Below are 17,086 nucleotides of genomic sequence, written 5' to 3' on the forward strand. Positions count from 1 at the left end.
GAGCAATTATTAATCACCTATTATGTACAGAACAAAAATCCTTCTTTTTTCTGAAATAAAATAGTTCAGTCTACATAGCCAAAAAGATTGGACATATAGGAAAAAACATTCGATCTTAAAATAGATGTGTAAACATATGGATGGGTAAAAGCTCTCTTTTTTCTCTTTCCTTTTTTTTCCTTTTTTTTAAATGGAAGCACTAAACATAGCTTTGAATATGGGTTTGTGCATCTTATGTCAGCAGAAAAGCATACCAGGACAATGTTGTCATTCATAAATATAACATCAAAATTAAGGGCTATTATATTCTGGGTTTCTACAAACTATTCAGTAAAATCGTAAGTCATCAAAGCTATTTCAATGGTCTTTGAATTTTAAACTTGATAACTTACTTGCATATGTCATCTTCTGGGTCTTCCAGCCCAAATCTTTCATCAAAAGTCAGCTGTATCCACATATTTTCTTCTGCTGTTACTAATCTCCATACTAGAACTGTGTTTCTAGGGTAGGTATGAGGGAACTTGGGGCTGTGAATACTTCCATTCGTGTTCACTGTAATAATCCTCTCATGCTGGGGATCTTGTACTCCTAAAGTAAAGATAAAACACACAAAGACACATTCGGGTGATTTATCCAAAATCCTGGGAGACAGCATGAGCTTTAATGTGTGCTATTGGACTTAGCATCCAATAATTTCTTCCTCACTCACCACCTGGGCAAATCCATTTTCCCTGCTCTAGGATTCCACTTCCTCAGCTATAATTGGAGACAGTTAGGCTAGATGACCTCTAAAATCCTTTCCATCACTAAGGCTATTTTCAAATAATCCATGAACCTTTTGAAAAACTCTTCATTTTAATTTTTCAGAGAATGCAGTAGGTCATGACTCACAGTCATATAAAATCACCAGAAGACAAATGTCAAAAATAAAAGACTTGTGGCTAAGGGAAGGGGGAGGTAAGGAAAAGAATATAATTTTTGTAACCAAGAAATAATGTTCTAAATTGACTAATTAAATAAAAATTTCAAAAAATAAAATAAAATGCAAATTGCTAATAGAAAAAAAAAGATAGAAGACTTGATGGTTCAATAGCTCTCTTACCAAATGAAGATATCATTCTTTCATACACCAATAGATTCTTCAATTGGCATAGTAAAATACAGTTATGACTCAAAAGTCAGGCACTATAAATTAATTTTTTGACCCAGACATGATTACATCAGTGCAAGATTCCTAGTATTTTGATTTCCTCCACTTGTTGGTAACATACTTTTAAGGTATTCACTTCCCTAAAAATTTAAGTGATTCACCCATGATGATCCAGCTACTATGACAAAGAGACGGGGCTTGAAGCCAGGTTTCCCTGTCTCAAAGCCTTGTCCTCTATATCTATAACACCCTGCCTGGCATGTCAGAAGATATGTCAGAAGGCATCAAATCTATTCCTCATTTTGCAAATGGGGAAACTGAGACCTGACAAGGTTAAATAATATGGCCCAAATCACACAGGTTGCAACCATTGAAAGATAGTACTTGAAACTAAGTCTTCCAGCTAAAGAGTCAGTATTCCTTTCCACACCCTAACATACTGCCTCCTCAAGCTTCTAGGTGTTTTACAACATTTTAACTTTGTTGGTCAGCTACAAAATATGTAATTACTTGATGCACACTATTAAAATTGTGTCCATGTGTCATAAACGTCTAGACACACAAAGATAAGTATACATGTACTATCTCTCATCTCACGTTGGCATGCATATCATAGACCAAGATGTTTGGGAATATTATCCAACCCCTTATTCACATCAAAAATATAATTTTTCATCTGAAATGTGACTATTTGTTCCATCAGTCTTTGACTTGGAAGTCACCATTAGTTCTGAATAACATTAACATTCAGGACCTCCTTATCTTAGCTATAATACACTGGGATGGCTAGCAAATTAGACTAAGAAAATCCTTGAATTTTAGTCAACTTTAAATTTCCATGGATGCCATAGCATACTTATTTCCTCTAGAACATCCTGTGTACTTCTAGTGTTTAATAAACCACCTCATTAAACCAAAGGGAGAAAAAAAATCAGATTAATTTTGATTTAATAAATCTTGATTAATTATAATGAAGCCTTTGAAATGTTGTGAGGTATTTTTGTGAGGGGAAGGGAGTATATTTCAAAAACTATTCTAATATTTAATGGATTGAAAACCAAACCAGTTTACAATATGTATTAAATTTATATAATTGTTAGTAAAGAATTTCCTAAATATGGCAAAATTATAATTTCAAAGCAAATAACTACTTTATTCTCCTTGTAGCCTAATGTACTCAATGACACTAATGTAGGCAACTTCTGAGGCATATTAAGGCCTTCTTGGTATTGGGTTATTGATCTATTATTCAAAAGTGATTATATATGAAGTCACAATTTCTGGGGCCTCAGTTTCCCCATGATGAAATGGAAAATTTGACTAGGTTATATCTAATAGTGTTTCAAGCTCTAAAAAATGTTGATGGTTGTTTTTTTTGTGTGTGTGTGTTTTTTTTGTTTTTAATAAAAACCTTACCTTGCATCTTGGAATCAATACTGTGTATTGGTTCCAAGGCAGAAGAGTTGTAAGGGCTAGGCAATGAGGGTTAAGTGACTTGCCCAAAGTCACACAGCTGAGAAGTGTCTGAGGCCAGATTTGAACCTAGTACCTCCCATCTCTAGGGCTGGCTCTCAATCTACTGAATGACCCAGCTGTCCCCCAAAATGTTGATGGTTTTGCTACATTAGGTAAATAATATCTTAAAGAATAAATACATTTATTCATTTACCACCAAAGAAAAATTTAAACATTAGAAAATATATAGAGTTATTCTCAGATTTTTTCACCCATTCCCAAAAACAAAATATATTAAGACAAAGGGCATTATAAGTATTTTAAATTTAAACTGTCTAATCTCAAAAGGACATCTTTTCAAAATGATATGTATCTCACATTCCATCCCCATACCGCAATCAAAATAAAATTACTGGAGAAATTTAGTATTATGGAACATACCTCTATAGAACACATTCCAATAATCTAAATATTTCAGAAAATAAGGCTAAAGAGTTAAGCAAATATTCTCATCACAACAACTAATGAACTATTTTTCAGAACAATACCCCCTCCCAATGTGCCCTGGCCAGATTTTATATGATTTTGTTTTTAGGGTTTTGTTTTCCAGCTATAATGAATACCTTAATGCCTATGTCTCTCTATTTACAAACACAGCAATGTTTACTCTTTCACCTACACTCTACTAAATTGCAGTGTTATTAAAGGCTCTCAATTCTATTTTTGTATCTTGAGTTAAAGGTTGATGGCTGGAATGCATATACTTAAATGGTGTTTACTATATCCTTTTTCTTTCTAATTCTGAATCCATTAGACTGTAATTAAATGTAATTTAAAGGCAGAAAATCCATGTCTTATTTGTGGTAAAGGAATTGTAAATGTTCTCTAAAGTTGGATTGCTATTCACAAAAGATTCATGCAAAATGCTCTGTGGGTTTTGCAAGGACACACATATGATTTGCAGATGACTGTCAAAGTCTCATGTGTAACCCAAACTATGAATGTAATAAAAAAATAAAATAAAAAGGATGGGAGAGAGGTGGTGGTGTGGTAAGAGGCAAATTGGGACAAAGTTTAGTAGTATATTGAATGACACTGTGATCTTTTACTTAAATTTTTATTAACTTAAGCACCAACTTTTTAATATAATTGAACTTCTAGAAAAGGGGACATACTTTAATTACTTAATTGTACTATTCTTTTGTTGATCCTAAAGAAATTGCTCAAAAACAGGACCAGTATATTAAAGCAGGTCTTGTTTGTGCTAGTTAGCTCATTATATTATCTAATCCTATAGAGATTTCTTCAGTTAATGGAATGGCACACACACATTTAGCATGACAAACTAAAATATATATTCTAAAAGACTTTTTCTTCCTCCATTGTGCATATTTGTCATAGGGATCACAACACCCTCTTCACGGGGGACTGCATAAATGTCATAGGGTTTGTATCATTGTCAAAAAAAAAAATCCAAAACTTAATGAACTGTTTGAAGAGGATGCCATGAAGATGGCTAATCAGAAGATCCAGAATGAACTTTGGAACATGATTGATTGAACTGTGGAGGATTGAACATATTTATTCTGAATTTAAATTCTTATGCCAAAGGGGACTGCCTCCTAATTGGCTTATTGTCAATATGCCTAGCAAACATCAGTTTGCTCTCTCTCTCTCTTTCATTTCCCTCTTATCTTTAGCTATTGTAGTTTCTGATTATGTAAAATGATTCATTGAGGAGACTAGTCTCCTAAAGAATCACAGGGGGGAAGGTGAAAGGGAATTCTTTGTTCTCTTTGTCTATTCTGAGTTTACACTTGTGAAAAGGGAATCCTTGATTCTTTTTGCCCCTTTGGTTACCAATAACTTAACTATCCCTACTTAGTATGTCATTAGTCTGAAGACAGGATTAACTTTCCTTTGTTTACCTTTTAAATAGAATCAATAAAAGATTGAACACCCTACTTAGTGCTAGGTGAGAAGCCAGCAAGATAATTGGAGAGCTCCACCCTTTTTTTAACTCAATCAGTCAGAAACTTGTGAATTCTTTTAAGAATTCATACAAGAGTTTATACCCTCAGAACCTGTTCAATCAGGAAACTGAACCTTTTTGATGAGAAATTGGCTTTCATATTGTGAGAATTGGATCCCACAGACACTGCCCCCTGGGTAGTGCTAGACAATTTGGAAATTGTGATTGGTCCCTGTGAAGAGGGGAGGAGACAAGAAGTCACCATAAAAGCAAGCCCAAACTCCGTCAGAGCAGATGGCCTTTAAGAAGATAATCTGAAGAGATTGTCTTCTGGAGATAGTCTTCTAACTCAGGAGCTTTGCTGGAGTCTGCTGCTTGGATTGTGGGCTTGAAGCTAGGCTTCAACTTAGTCTCTGACTCCTGGACTACTTCATTGGGTGAGTGAAAGGCTGACTCCTTTCCTTTCCTGACTTACTTTCCTGGTTTCCTAAGAGACTAGCTTCCATCATAGAGGCAGCCATGTGGTTACTCACCACCAGCCTTCCTGGTTGAGAGCTAATTAATCTCTGCTTAGATTAAACAGACCCAGGGAAAAACATTTAAGTTGATAGGATAGCTAATTTTTCTAACCTCCTTCACATTTCTCTACTCTATTGTTTCCCCTCTATTTTGGAAAATAAATTTCTGACTCAAGCTATAATGATTTTGGTGACCATGTTATTTCATATATAATTTAAGTCCAACCATTAAATTTAACCTTTACAAATGTTCCATTTCTCCTTTTTGTATTGCCAAGTCTTGAGAAGATGAACAGAAATTACAAGACTAGATAGTAGAGGTATTTTTGAATAGTGAAATGACAATAAAGCAGTCAGTCAGAATGGAGGAAGAAAATTGTGGATGTAAAATGATTTGAAGTTGAATATGAGTTAACAGTGACAAGAGTTAACATGATTATAACCTCCTACAATGAAGAGAGAAGGCAAGTGTCTCACTCTTTCCGTGCTGTCAAAGTACATTTGGGGAATATTGTCATCCATTTTGAGTACTATTATCTTGGGAAAATCATTGATAAATGCTTGTTCAATGAAATGTAACCAGGATGGCCAAAGTCCCCAAGTCGAATCAATATGAAAATCATTTAAAGGAACTGAGAAGGTATAGTCTGGAGAGAAGATGATCAGCTAAAATCCCACCTTCTACAATACTCCTTAGTGTACACATAGTCTAATAGGAGAAAGAACATGTGTACAAAGGACATACATTCACATCTTCTCTCTTCTTTCTCTCCTCTCCTTTCCACTATCTCTCCTCTATTTTATTGTCCTCTCTCTCTCTCTCTCTCTCTCTCTCTCTCTCTCTCTCTCTCTCATCTTCAGCAACAACAGTATCTGATTATTGGGATTCAAAATTCTTCTAAGCAGATCAATCTTCCAATAACACTTCTTCCAACAGTTTAAAGCAGTGTAAAACAACATATTTTAGGTTTTCCCTGCTTTCTCATTTCATCAAAGCCTAGGATCACAGATTTAGAAAAGGGATCTTAGACCTCATCTATTCTGTTATTTTAGGGGTATGAAAACTGGAGGTAGAAATGTACTTCACAAAATATTTCTCCAAATTACACAGGTAAATTCAGAAATTGAAATTGAATCTGATTTCAAATTTAACTCTCTGGCAAATGAACCATGCTATCTCTCTAATTTAAATTCACCATCTCACTTAATGGTGTTACACAAATTTACAAATGTTTTTGGTTATAAGCATAAAGTCTTATTTCTAAAAAAAACTATTTTGCATTAACACAATTATAAAAAAATGTCCAATATGCACTTTCAGATTTAAATTCCTTATTTTAAAATTATTTTACTTACTTTGACACACTTAAAAGGGAAGCAAGCCAGGACTTTGATCCAACAATACCACTACTGGGTCTGTATCCCAAAGAAGTCAAAGATAGAAGAAAAAGGATATTTTTTACCACAAACATATTTTATAGCAGCACCTTTTGTTGTGGTAAGGAATTGGAAACTGAGGGGATATCGATCAGTTGGAGAATGGCTGAAGAAGTTCTGGTATATGGTTGTAATAGAATACAACTACATGATGAAACATGATGTAAAGGATGAGGTTTTAAAAATCCTGGAAAGTTTTATAAGAAGTGATGCAAAGTGAAGTGAGCAGAACACTGTATATAGTACAGAAATATATAATGAACAATGATGAAAGATTAAACTATTATCAGCAATAGAAGGTTCAAAGATAACCTCAAAGGACTCATGATGAAAAATCTTTTCTATATCAAAAAAAGGGACTGTTGGAATCAGCCTGCAGCTCAAAGCATGTTATTTTTCACTTCATTTTCTTCGTGACTCTTTTATTCTGTGTGTAATATGTATCTTCTTTCACTGCATGAGGAATATAAAAATATATATTCTATAACAGCACTGGTATAATATATCAGATTATTTATCACAACAGCAGAAGGGAAGTGAGAAAAGGAGAGAATATGAATTTCAAAGTCAGATAACAATCGTTAACAATTGTTTCTAACTATAATTGAAAATAATAGCAACAAAAAAGGTAGGGCAATGGAAAAATGCTAGACTAAGAAAAGGGACACCTGGCTCCTTGCTTCTGGTCCCATTTCTTCCTTTAATTCATTGAATAACCTTTGGAAATTCATTTGAAAAACTTTCTGCCTCAGTTTACTTTTCTGCAAAACAGTAATAATATATCTAGCCAACCTAGCTTGGGTTTTGGTCTTCATGCCAAGTCCTGTGGGATGTAGCATACTATGACTCCCCCAATATCTTTGTAATCATAGTAAACAAGACAACATTTTTCATATAGAAAAAAAATAAATTATATATTCTAATTATATATTTATTATATTAAGAATAGTATAATAAATATATAATTATATATATATTATAGATTCTAATTATATAGATTCTAAGATTCTGAATTAGGTTTTTTTCTTAAGTGATTTTATTCTCATTTGGCAAAAGTTCATTTGAAATGATAATAAAGCAATATGTTTTTAGTCTTCTTCTGACAGTGAGTAAGATTCTTTATGAGCATGTCTAGGCATGCCTGAGCAAGATCTCAGTAAAAGCAGAGACTAGCGAAACACTTTTGGTGCTGAAAATACCTCCAGAAAATAGCAAAGTCATAAAAGCACTGCCAAGATTTGGTTAAATATGCCTTAAGGCAGGGGTCCCCAAACTTTTTACACAGGGGTCCAGTTCACTGTCCCTTAGACTGTTGGAGGGCCAGACTATCCAAAAAAAAAAAACTATGAAAAAATCTGTATACCACTGTCTGGAATAGTGGAGGCTGCGGAACTGGCTGTCTGTCACATCTTGCACTGGCCCATCACCTCCACCACTATACCAGGCAGCAGTATACACAGTGCAGAATCCCCTCCCCAGACTGCCCCTCACTATGCTGATATCTTCCATTGTGCAGCCACATAATGCTTTGCACAGTACCTCGTTCTCTTTCAGTTACTCTCAGAACAAGGCATCACACAAAGGATTGTCACCGGAAGTAGTACTGTATGTGAGCAATGCGGTGCTTTGTGGCACTGCCACATACAGTGCTCCTCTCACTGACTACCAATGAAAGAGGTGCCACTTCCGGAAGTGCAGTGGGGGCTGGATAAATGGCCTCGGGGAATTGCATGTGGCCTGCAGGCCTTAGTTTGGGGACCCCTGCCTTAAGACCCCTACCATACTATAATGTCATGTAATTTCATTCTTTGGTTATTTGGCAAAAAACTGGTTGAAACTATAATTTGCTCTTCCTGAGAATAAATTATGCCTGAGAAATATAAAATATTTTATTTCAATTTGACAAACAACTTAACTCTCAATTATGTAAAGTATATTAGATATCTTTAAGTTTCAGAATTCAAAATTTAAAATTAAATGATTCTAGGTAGGAAGGTACAGTTGCAAATAGACATAATAGTGTCCAGATACAACTACTATTTAAAATTATTTACAGGTGTGTCTTGCAATAGAAACAACAAAACAACTCAAAAAGAAACTTAGAAAGCAAATAAAAGTTGTTAGAATGTTTAATCATATTACACAACAATTCTATTTGATATCCTACCAATGATTTTCTTCAATTTTGAATTAATTTAACTCATTTCATATATGATATAATTCACAAAGCAATATTGATATATATATTTTAAAATACGTAATTATAGAAGAAACTTTAAAGTGTAGCAAATGACCAATTTTAAACAACATGCTATGAAACTTTGCTTAAATTCATAAGTAAATTGTGAAAGTAATAATAACTGATGAAAAGAGGATCTAGTCTCAAAAATATTTCAGCCTCTTTTTATGGATGTCCATTATCACATTTATTTTGTCATTTTTTAAAAGAGAATCTTTCAACTTACTTTTACAATAATTCATGACATTCTTATAACACTAAAGTGTCACATGAATGCCAAATATAGTTGATAGTATGTAAATACTTTTTATGATGACCAAATTCAAAACTAACATCTCTTTTAAGAGGCTGGAATGTCAGGTCAATAAAAGAAACCAAAGAAGTTTACTCAAATCAATCTAAATTCCTCATTTTTCTGTAGATAAGACAAGACATGGAAATATTCTTCACCCATTTTGTAACTATTTAAAATCTTTAAAGAAAAATACTTGAAATAATTGTGTATGCATGTATATATATACATATATATATATATACATGCATACACAGAGAGAGTCAATGAATTGTCATGGGTTAGTCAGGAAGACAGATTGAAGTCCTGACTCTAACACATAACATATCAGAACCCAATGGAAAATCACTGGAAGAGGGAAGTTTCTATACCCAGAATTCCTAACACCAATGAAATTTCAGATCCAAACTCAACCTGAGAATGAATTATACCTGATAAATGTAAAATATCTTATTTAAATTTGACAATTTAACTCTCCACTATGTAAAATCATATTAGATGTCTAAGTTCCAGAATTCAAAATTATCATAAAAATAATATGCAAGCACACACTAATGACATATTGAATAAAGACCCAGAAAAAGAAAGAATTTAGAAATTGCGGAATAACTTAAAAATATCTTCTTTTTATTAAAAAAAAAAAAAACCTCTCTTTCTGTTTCAGAATTCATAAGAAGTGTTGGTTCTGAGGCAGAAGATCAATGAGAGTTAGGCAACTACAGTTAAGAGTCTTGCCAAAGTTCACATAGCTCAGAAGTAACAGGTCACATTTTAACCTTGGACCTCCAGTCTCCATGCCTGCCCCCCAATGACCACAACCACATCATAATTTTTCTTTTAAAGACAGCATGAAGTCATGGATAGATCACTGGCTTTGTAACTAGGAAGACCTGATGGAGTTCACATATTCCCTGGGTGATGCCGTGAGGAAAGGAAACAAGACTGACAGTTGGTGGGGGAAGGGGCACCTGGGAGTGGCAGTTGGGTCTTGTGAGTAGCACTTCCTTCCTGCCAGGTTTTACTTCTTTCCTGGTGTTGGAGGAGGGAGGAGCTTGTTCAGCCCAGTCTGGAATGGCTTGCCTCTTCTTGGTTCAGCCCAAAGATTCAGGCCCAATCACTTCTGAAAGTTAGAACTATTCTTGATTGCTTTCTGCCTACTGCTAAGATTCTGAAATTGACAAAACTAGCACAAAGGGAGTGGGAGAAACCCGCCACCAGCAGGTGGGCCCTGGCCTCAGCTCCAAAAGCTGAGGAAAAATCTCCAATCCCAACTGGTTATTAAACTTTATATTATTTGAATTCACAGTCAGTTAAGTGGACTATCTTTCTGGGGCATAGAGGGAGCTGAACATCAGTTCAGTCTTTCAAGACAAACAGTCCTTATCAGACCCCTGCTGCTTCCTCTCGGCAGGGGGTATCTCTCTCCTTTGCCTCACCAAGCAATATTCCCTCTCTCCCCTCAACTCCTTCATACCCTGCTACAAACCTCCCATTATCCCCTGGTTTTTCATATCCTCCCCATCTCTCCCAATAAATATTACAGTTTGGAAAATCACTTAACCAACCTCTCAGCAGCTCACTAAGATTATAAATTGTACACAAGGTGCCAGGCTACTCTGGTAGAAGTTCTATATACCAATGAAATCTCAGCTACAGACCTTATCACATACACACACATGTCCTTATAAAAGCAAATATTATTTAAATTATATTCTTTTTAATCCCACCCTTAATCTACTCCTTCCCACTTGAGTGATGTTTAAGAATCATGGATCTTTTCCAGAGAAAGAACTGTGGGAGTAGAAACATGGAAGAAAAACAACTTCTTGATCACATGGGTCAATAGGCATATGATCACTGTAAATGATCACTCTAGTGCAAATATCAATAATATGAAAATAGGTCTTGATCAATGACACATGTAAAACCCAGTGGAATTGCTCATTGGCTACCGGGGGGTGGGGGTGGGGAGACCATGAATCATGTAACCATGGAAAAATATTCTAAATTAATTAGTTAAATAAAAATTTTCAATGAAAAAAATGAAAAAAAAAGAATCGTGGATATTCACAAATTCTTCGTATTGAGCAACTATCACCATCTAAATTGCAGACAGGTGCAAATCTGCACCTGGTAATAGGAATTTTCCTAATCTGGCATTGTTTGTATCAATGAAATCACAGTTCAATCAAAAAAATAAAACAAAAGTATTATTTCTATCCCTTGCTTGGTTATTCACATAACTTGCATTTTTGTAGCAATATTTTCAAACTCTAACTAAAACATAGGATTTTCCTAAAGCTACTGATTGTTGTTCATCATAAAACAGTGAATTTGTGAAAAGTGATCCACAAATTTCTGATATAATAATAATATAATGCCTAGGATTTACATGTTTCCTACAATGTATACTATAGTATGATCTTGCAGGTAATAAACACCATATGGTTTTCTGTTCCTATTCTACAGGTAAATAAAATAAATATGTGAAGTTTCTTACTAAATAAAAGTATTAATAAAATTTAAGATTTTTTCTTAAAAAAGATCATGGTAGGAAACGCTAATTTTCTCAAAATAAAAAGAATTGTCATATAGTCTACAAGATCTATTTATGCAGTCAGAAATATGCAGTACATTAAATTGTGTTTATTTGTTCCCTCAGATTTGTTTTGATTTGATTTGACTCAGGTTGGTTTTGCCTCAACACATATTGTTTTAACTACCTGTATGCTTGATAATGAAACTGACAAAGGGAAAACACATGGACAGTACAAGTCTATTTCTCTTTAGAATCAAGATGAATTAGGTCACAGTTTAAGAAAATTCAGCAGCAACCAGTTTGAAGTCAGTAGCCTTAAAGTCTAAAACAAAAGGAGGGAGATGAGAGCCTTTTGAACAAGAGGGATAGTAAGAAAAGGACTTTCAGGTTGGAGATCTGGTTTACAATGTGGATTAAGCTTGGAATAAGCTAGAGAGTCAAGGGAAATTCCATTTATAGTAGTGAAGCTTTCCCCCTACTCCCAGCAGAGTTTTATTATTCACTTTGAGGAAAGAATGTCTTCATTTTCAGTTTGTCGGAATTAGTTCTGCAGCCACAAAAGCTCTCTATTGCCTTTTATATATTTGAATTGCTTATATGAGTAAAATCTAACAGATCAGCAAATGGAGTAACTAGAAACATGACCTTCCCTGAAATGGAAGAGGCCATTCACATGGTTCTTGTCCTCACAGATTTTCATCAAAGAAATCTAATATTGTTATTGAGATAATTATCCCCACATTTACTTCTTCTAGGAATGGGTCTATCATTTTCCTGAGATACTGAGAAAGATGGAATGTTATCCTTGTATAGATATGGACTAAGGAGAAGAAAGTTAAAACTGTTCATAACTTTATTGTAGTTCTTTTTTAATGGAAATAACCTAAATGATATTATCTGAAGAGTATAAAACCAGTCACTTATTACATGCTGTCATTCCCAAAAATAGCCCTGACACTCCAACAGGGAGCTTTATAAACTACGAAATCTTTAGTATATCTGTGGTATATCTAAATTTGAATACGTGGTTTTACACTTTTTGTGTAACTTAGATTAATGCAAATTTTAGTAATATTTTGCTTTAATATTACAGAAGCCAAAACTCCATTACATAATAAATCATCAATGGTGTTCCTATTTTGGCTGATTAAAAGTGATATGGATGTATGACTCTGAACAAGTCATTTAATCCCAACTGACTAGCCTTTACCACTCTTCTGCCTTGAAACTGATAATTGTATTGATTCTTAGATAGAAGGTAAAGATTAAAATAAGATAAAATAGAAATCAATCATTGGCACTAATAAAGAGTTCTCACTCATACACATGTATATATGAATTAAAGATACTACTTTTGCTTCTTACTAGCACATACATTTGTCAAAAAACACCCCGCACTTCCTAAATTGACTTCAAATAGAAATTATTTTGAAAAATGAATCAAGTACATCATCAAAAGAAAACCTGGAGCCCTAAAACTAGAAAGCAAGACTAAAAAGCATAAAGGATGATGTCATCCTTCTTTGAAATAAAAGATTTTGAATATCTCTAAAACATTCATCAAAAGTATTTGCAAGAAAAAGGCAAGTTATTTTGAAGTCTGAGTTCTAGAGATTCCAATGATAAGATAAAAATTACTGATAGTTATATTGACTGTTGTTTGAACTAATATTAATTGGGAAAAAATTGAAAGTACTAGTGTTTAAAAATTAATTATATAAGAATTTGTTCAAGATCAGCCTCTTCAACTTCATTAAAGTTCTAATTATATTGACATATCATTTTTTAGTTCACATGCTAATTCTCTCTGTGAAGAAGAGTGACTCCATACCATCCATTATGTGAAGGTGGATTTTTTAAATCAAATTTTTAATTTCAAAATAAATTTAAAAGGCTTTGCTTACCTTTTAAATGTTCTTTCTTCTATTTTCTATGCCAGTCCAGATGCTTGGGTATAGTTCCTCCCTGCCAGTAGATGGAGATAGTACAATTGAGACTTTTGGTGACCTCAGATCCTAGTTTAGGTGGTTCAGAATCCTCATTTCAGACTTTGGAAATAGCCAATTGGAATTATCAAAATGACATGATTAACTGCACAAAAAGTGATTAACTGAATCGAATTAATTTTATCATTTTTTTGAGTAATCATTTAGGGAGGGGGAGTCTTGGCTGGCATAGAAAAAAAAATCAAGAAAGAGCATTAGTTTGCAGAATATGTTCCTTATTGCTTCAGTCTTCCCAGATTCTTGTTCCTCCCAACTACCCAACCGTCTAGTCCCAAAACAGTACTTAAACAATAGGTGAGATGATGGCTAAACTTTGTTTTCTACTTTAGCTCACTGTTGTATGTCATTTTCCTGTAGTTCTGTGATACTCTCAGTTGTGTTCCATATTCAGTCAGGAAAATTAAACAACAACACCACCACCAACAACAACAACTAATTTCTTCTTCCAACTAGTAAGTCAAGGGGGTTGTGGAGACTTTTAGAACTCAATTTTCATGGATATCTCTGGCTTTTCAAACCCACACCTATCATCATTCTTCAAAAGAATATATTCTCCACAAAGCATACAAAGTAGAAGTTCAGAAACTCCATGCCTGTACATTTTACCAAAAAGGAATTGAATCTTCTGAAGATGGGAAAACCCCATCTATTTTTGCTCTGATTAAAATAAATATAGACAGTGTCCCAAGTCAAGAGGGCTGATATTTTCTTCACTGATGACTTAAGCACTTCAGGTCAATTTACTTGACGTTTACATTATTCTGATTAGCACAGACTCCTCTGCTGTTTTTGAGAAAGGAAAAACTCACAAAATAAAACACTTAAGATTCATGCTTCTGACATTTTCCAAAAAGGTAAAGGAAGCCTAGATAATTAATACTCAACAGTGGTGATGATGATAGTAGACAATGTTGTTAATAATATGAACATTCAAAAACTGATGATTTATGTAATTATTGGAGAAACTTTCTTATTCAAATAATATGACTAATTTTTTTCTTTAGAAAAAATAATCTACCAACTTCCTTAATTTGTATGCATATTTATTTGTAGATACCAATCCCTTGTCCTTACCAGCATACAAATTTATAATTTTTAAATATCTTCAAATCATTGGACCAATTCCCTTGTTTTCAACCATGGCAATTGATAGGAAAATAAACTTACACACTGAATCAAAGAAGAAAAATAGTTTTGTTCAAGAAATTATACGATTGAAATAGTGAAGTAAAATTAGATTCATTTGAATATATGAAATCTATCCTATCCACAGGCTTTCCAATGTATAAGTCAAAGATAACTTTATGTTATATTTAGGTAAATTCCAATCTAATGTCTCATGTTTTCCCCTCACTTCTAGTCTACAAATACTTTAATATCTTATGACCCCTAAATTCCTTAAGGATAGGAGATATTTTGTTTATGTCTTTGAATACTAATACCTAACAAACATGATATTGTCAGGCATATTGGGATTCTTAATATATGATTAATTTAATTTGTTTAATCTAACTCAGAGATCTCCTAGCAGAAAGGCATGTATCACCTTTAATAGATGTTCTTTATGAGATATTTCCATTAAAAAGTCAAGAATCCTGAAGAAAAAATTTTAATGATGTTGATTAGCAGACATATTGTCTCTAAAAAGACCCATAATTGAATACTATCCTAGTGAATTCTGACTTAACCTACCAAGATATTATACCAAACTTTTCTTGATAATTGTCTTCTAATCTATCCATTAGATTTGTAATTAGTTCTGTAAAGTCAAACAATTACTCAGTTGTTTTTTTCAAAATACCAATAATTGTTTTTGGTGCTTACTCTCTAGTAAAAGCTTACAAAGTTTACAATAGGTTTGCTAGTAGGCATTCTGCAAACTCTAAGAACAGTTAGGAAACTTTGTGAGATGCTTAGATTCTTTTGTATCTGTGAACGTTTTGCTTATTCCATCGCTACACTGTTGAAATGGACTGATGACAAGTAGGGTCAAAATCAAGTCTGTTTCTAATTTGAAACTTGCTGATTTGTGTAAACCACTTAAGAGTCACTCAATTTACATGAAATTTGTAGAAAACTGGAAATTAAGATATCTTATGATTTTTAAAAAATGATTAAAGATGACTTGGCTTTCAAAATCAGTGAAAGAGAAGGTGGTACTGAAATGCTTACAAAAAGATGTCAGGTTTGTGAGGCTCTATTTTCAAGTAAGAATCTTGATTTGGTGGACCCAAAGGGTGATGCTGAATTGATTCCTAAAAAACAGCTCTGAAGATCATTGCCTAAAGTAGACTTAATTAGGAATATTTATGTGATATGAAAACAGCATCCTAAAATTTATTTCTATGTTATATGGGCACCAGTAACTCTAAGACCCTTGACAGAAATTGCTGTAATATATTTCACAAGAACTCTATAATAAAGCTTCAGACAACCTTCTATTTGTCTCTGAGCAACATCAAGTTCTGTGATGAGAATCCTACTCTGTTTTTTATGACCAAAAGCCAACTTGAAAAAATTAGTTTAAAAACAAAAGTCCCTCCCAGAGTCAGCTTGGCATAGACATTCTGATTTTGGTTGGACTAGTTACTTGTTGACAACTGAGTATACAAGAGATCTTTCAGAATAAGATGGTTGAAAGAAAGTAGAATTATTTTGGAAAACATCTGGCAGCATTGTGGCATGATTAAATACTGGGTAAAAATGAAAATGTTTTCCCAGAATGGAAAAAAAAGAAAACAAAACTAGGATGCATATATCCTCAAACACATCCAAGCTTGTGATTAGAACAATCTATTCTCTTTAATATATTCCCTATGCCTTTCAACTTGCCCTCTAATCTGAAAATGACTATTTACCTCTTTAAACAATAGATGTCTTGATGCTTTAATATTCTGGGAGCCTTTCAATGAAAAAAAAATGTAAAAAACAGTCTGTACAGTTTACAAAGAATTGTATCCCCAAAACACAAAACAATAGGATTATCAATTATAACAAGTCACATAATAAAAGATAGGATATAGAAAATTAGAAAATGGGACGTTTATATGTTGGAATATTTGGGGACAGATGCTTTTCAATCTTTTGTTTTGTCTCATGTACAGAGCTATGGTTTTATTTGTGTAAGATTCTTTTAATGTAGCAGTTCTTTCTGATGTAGCCTGGCAAACCACCTACAATTTTATATTCTTAGTTGCAGGGGCACTAAGGAGTTACTGACATACCTGAAAATGTTTGAACTCTGTTCTTTTCTGACTCCTAAACTTATAATCTAGAGTTTACAGTCTGTCATTCAACTGAAAACAGTAAATAAGAGTCAATCTATTGAATTATATTTATGCTTCTGCTTTTTTTTTAAGCTCCTAATACTTTTATAAGGTTTTCTATCCTGGAGAACTTTTAAAAGCCTCAAGGGCTTTAGAAACACTTCAGTCTCTAGAGAAGGTGAATAAAACTTTAATTTAAAAGAATTACAAGG

The 17,086-nt window shown here is 33.5% G+C and overlaps 1 protein-coding gene and 1 long non-coding RNA gene across 2 annotated transcripts in view; one reads left to right on the forward strand and one right to left on the reverse strand.

Moving 5' to 3' along the window:
* The window catches only part of PDGFC (platelet derived growth factor C), a 263,344-nt gene that overhangs the window by 124,606 nt on the left and 121,652 nt on the right, over window positions 1-17,086 (reverse strand). Inside the window, exon 2 of the mRNA XM_001375134.4 lies at window positions 393-588. Within this exon, the coding sequence (XP_001375171.1) occupies window positions 393-588 (196 nt within the window). The remainder of the gene's footprint in view (window positions 1-392; window positions 589-17,086) is intronic.
* Window positions 1-17,086, forward strand: part of LOC107649317 (uncharacterized) — a 45,953-nt gene that overhangs the window by 2,319 nt on the left and 26,548 nt on the right. The window lies entirely within an intron of this gene.

Source organism: Monodelphis domestica, chromosome 6 (assembly GCF_027887165.1).
Source record: "Monodelphis domestica isolate mMonDom1 chromosome 6, mMonDom1.pri, whole genome shotgun sequence".
Classification (NCBI taxonomy): domain Eukaryota; kingdom Metazoa; phylum Chordata; class Mammalia; order Didelphimorphia; family Didelphidae; genus Monodelphis; species Monodelphis domestica.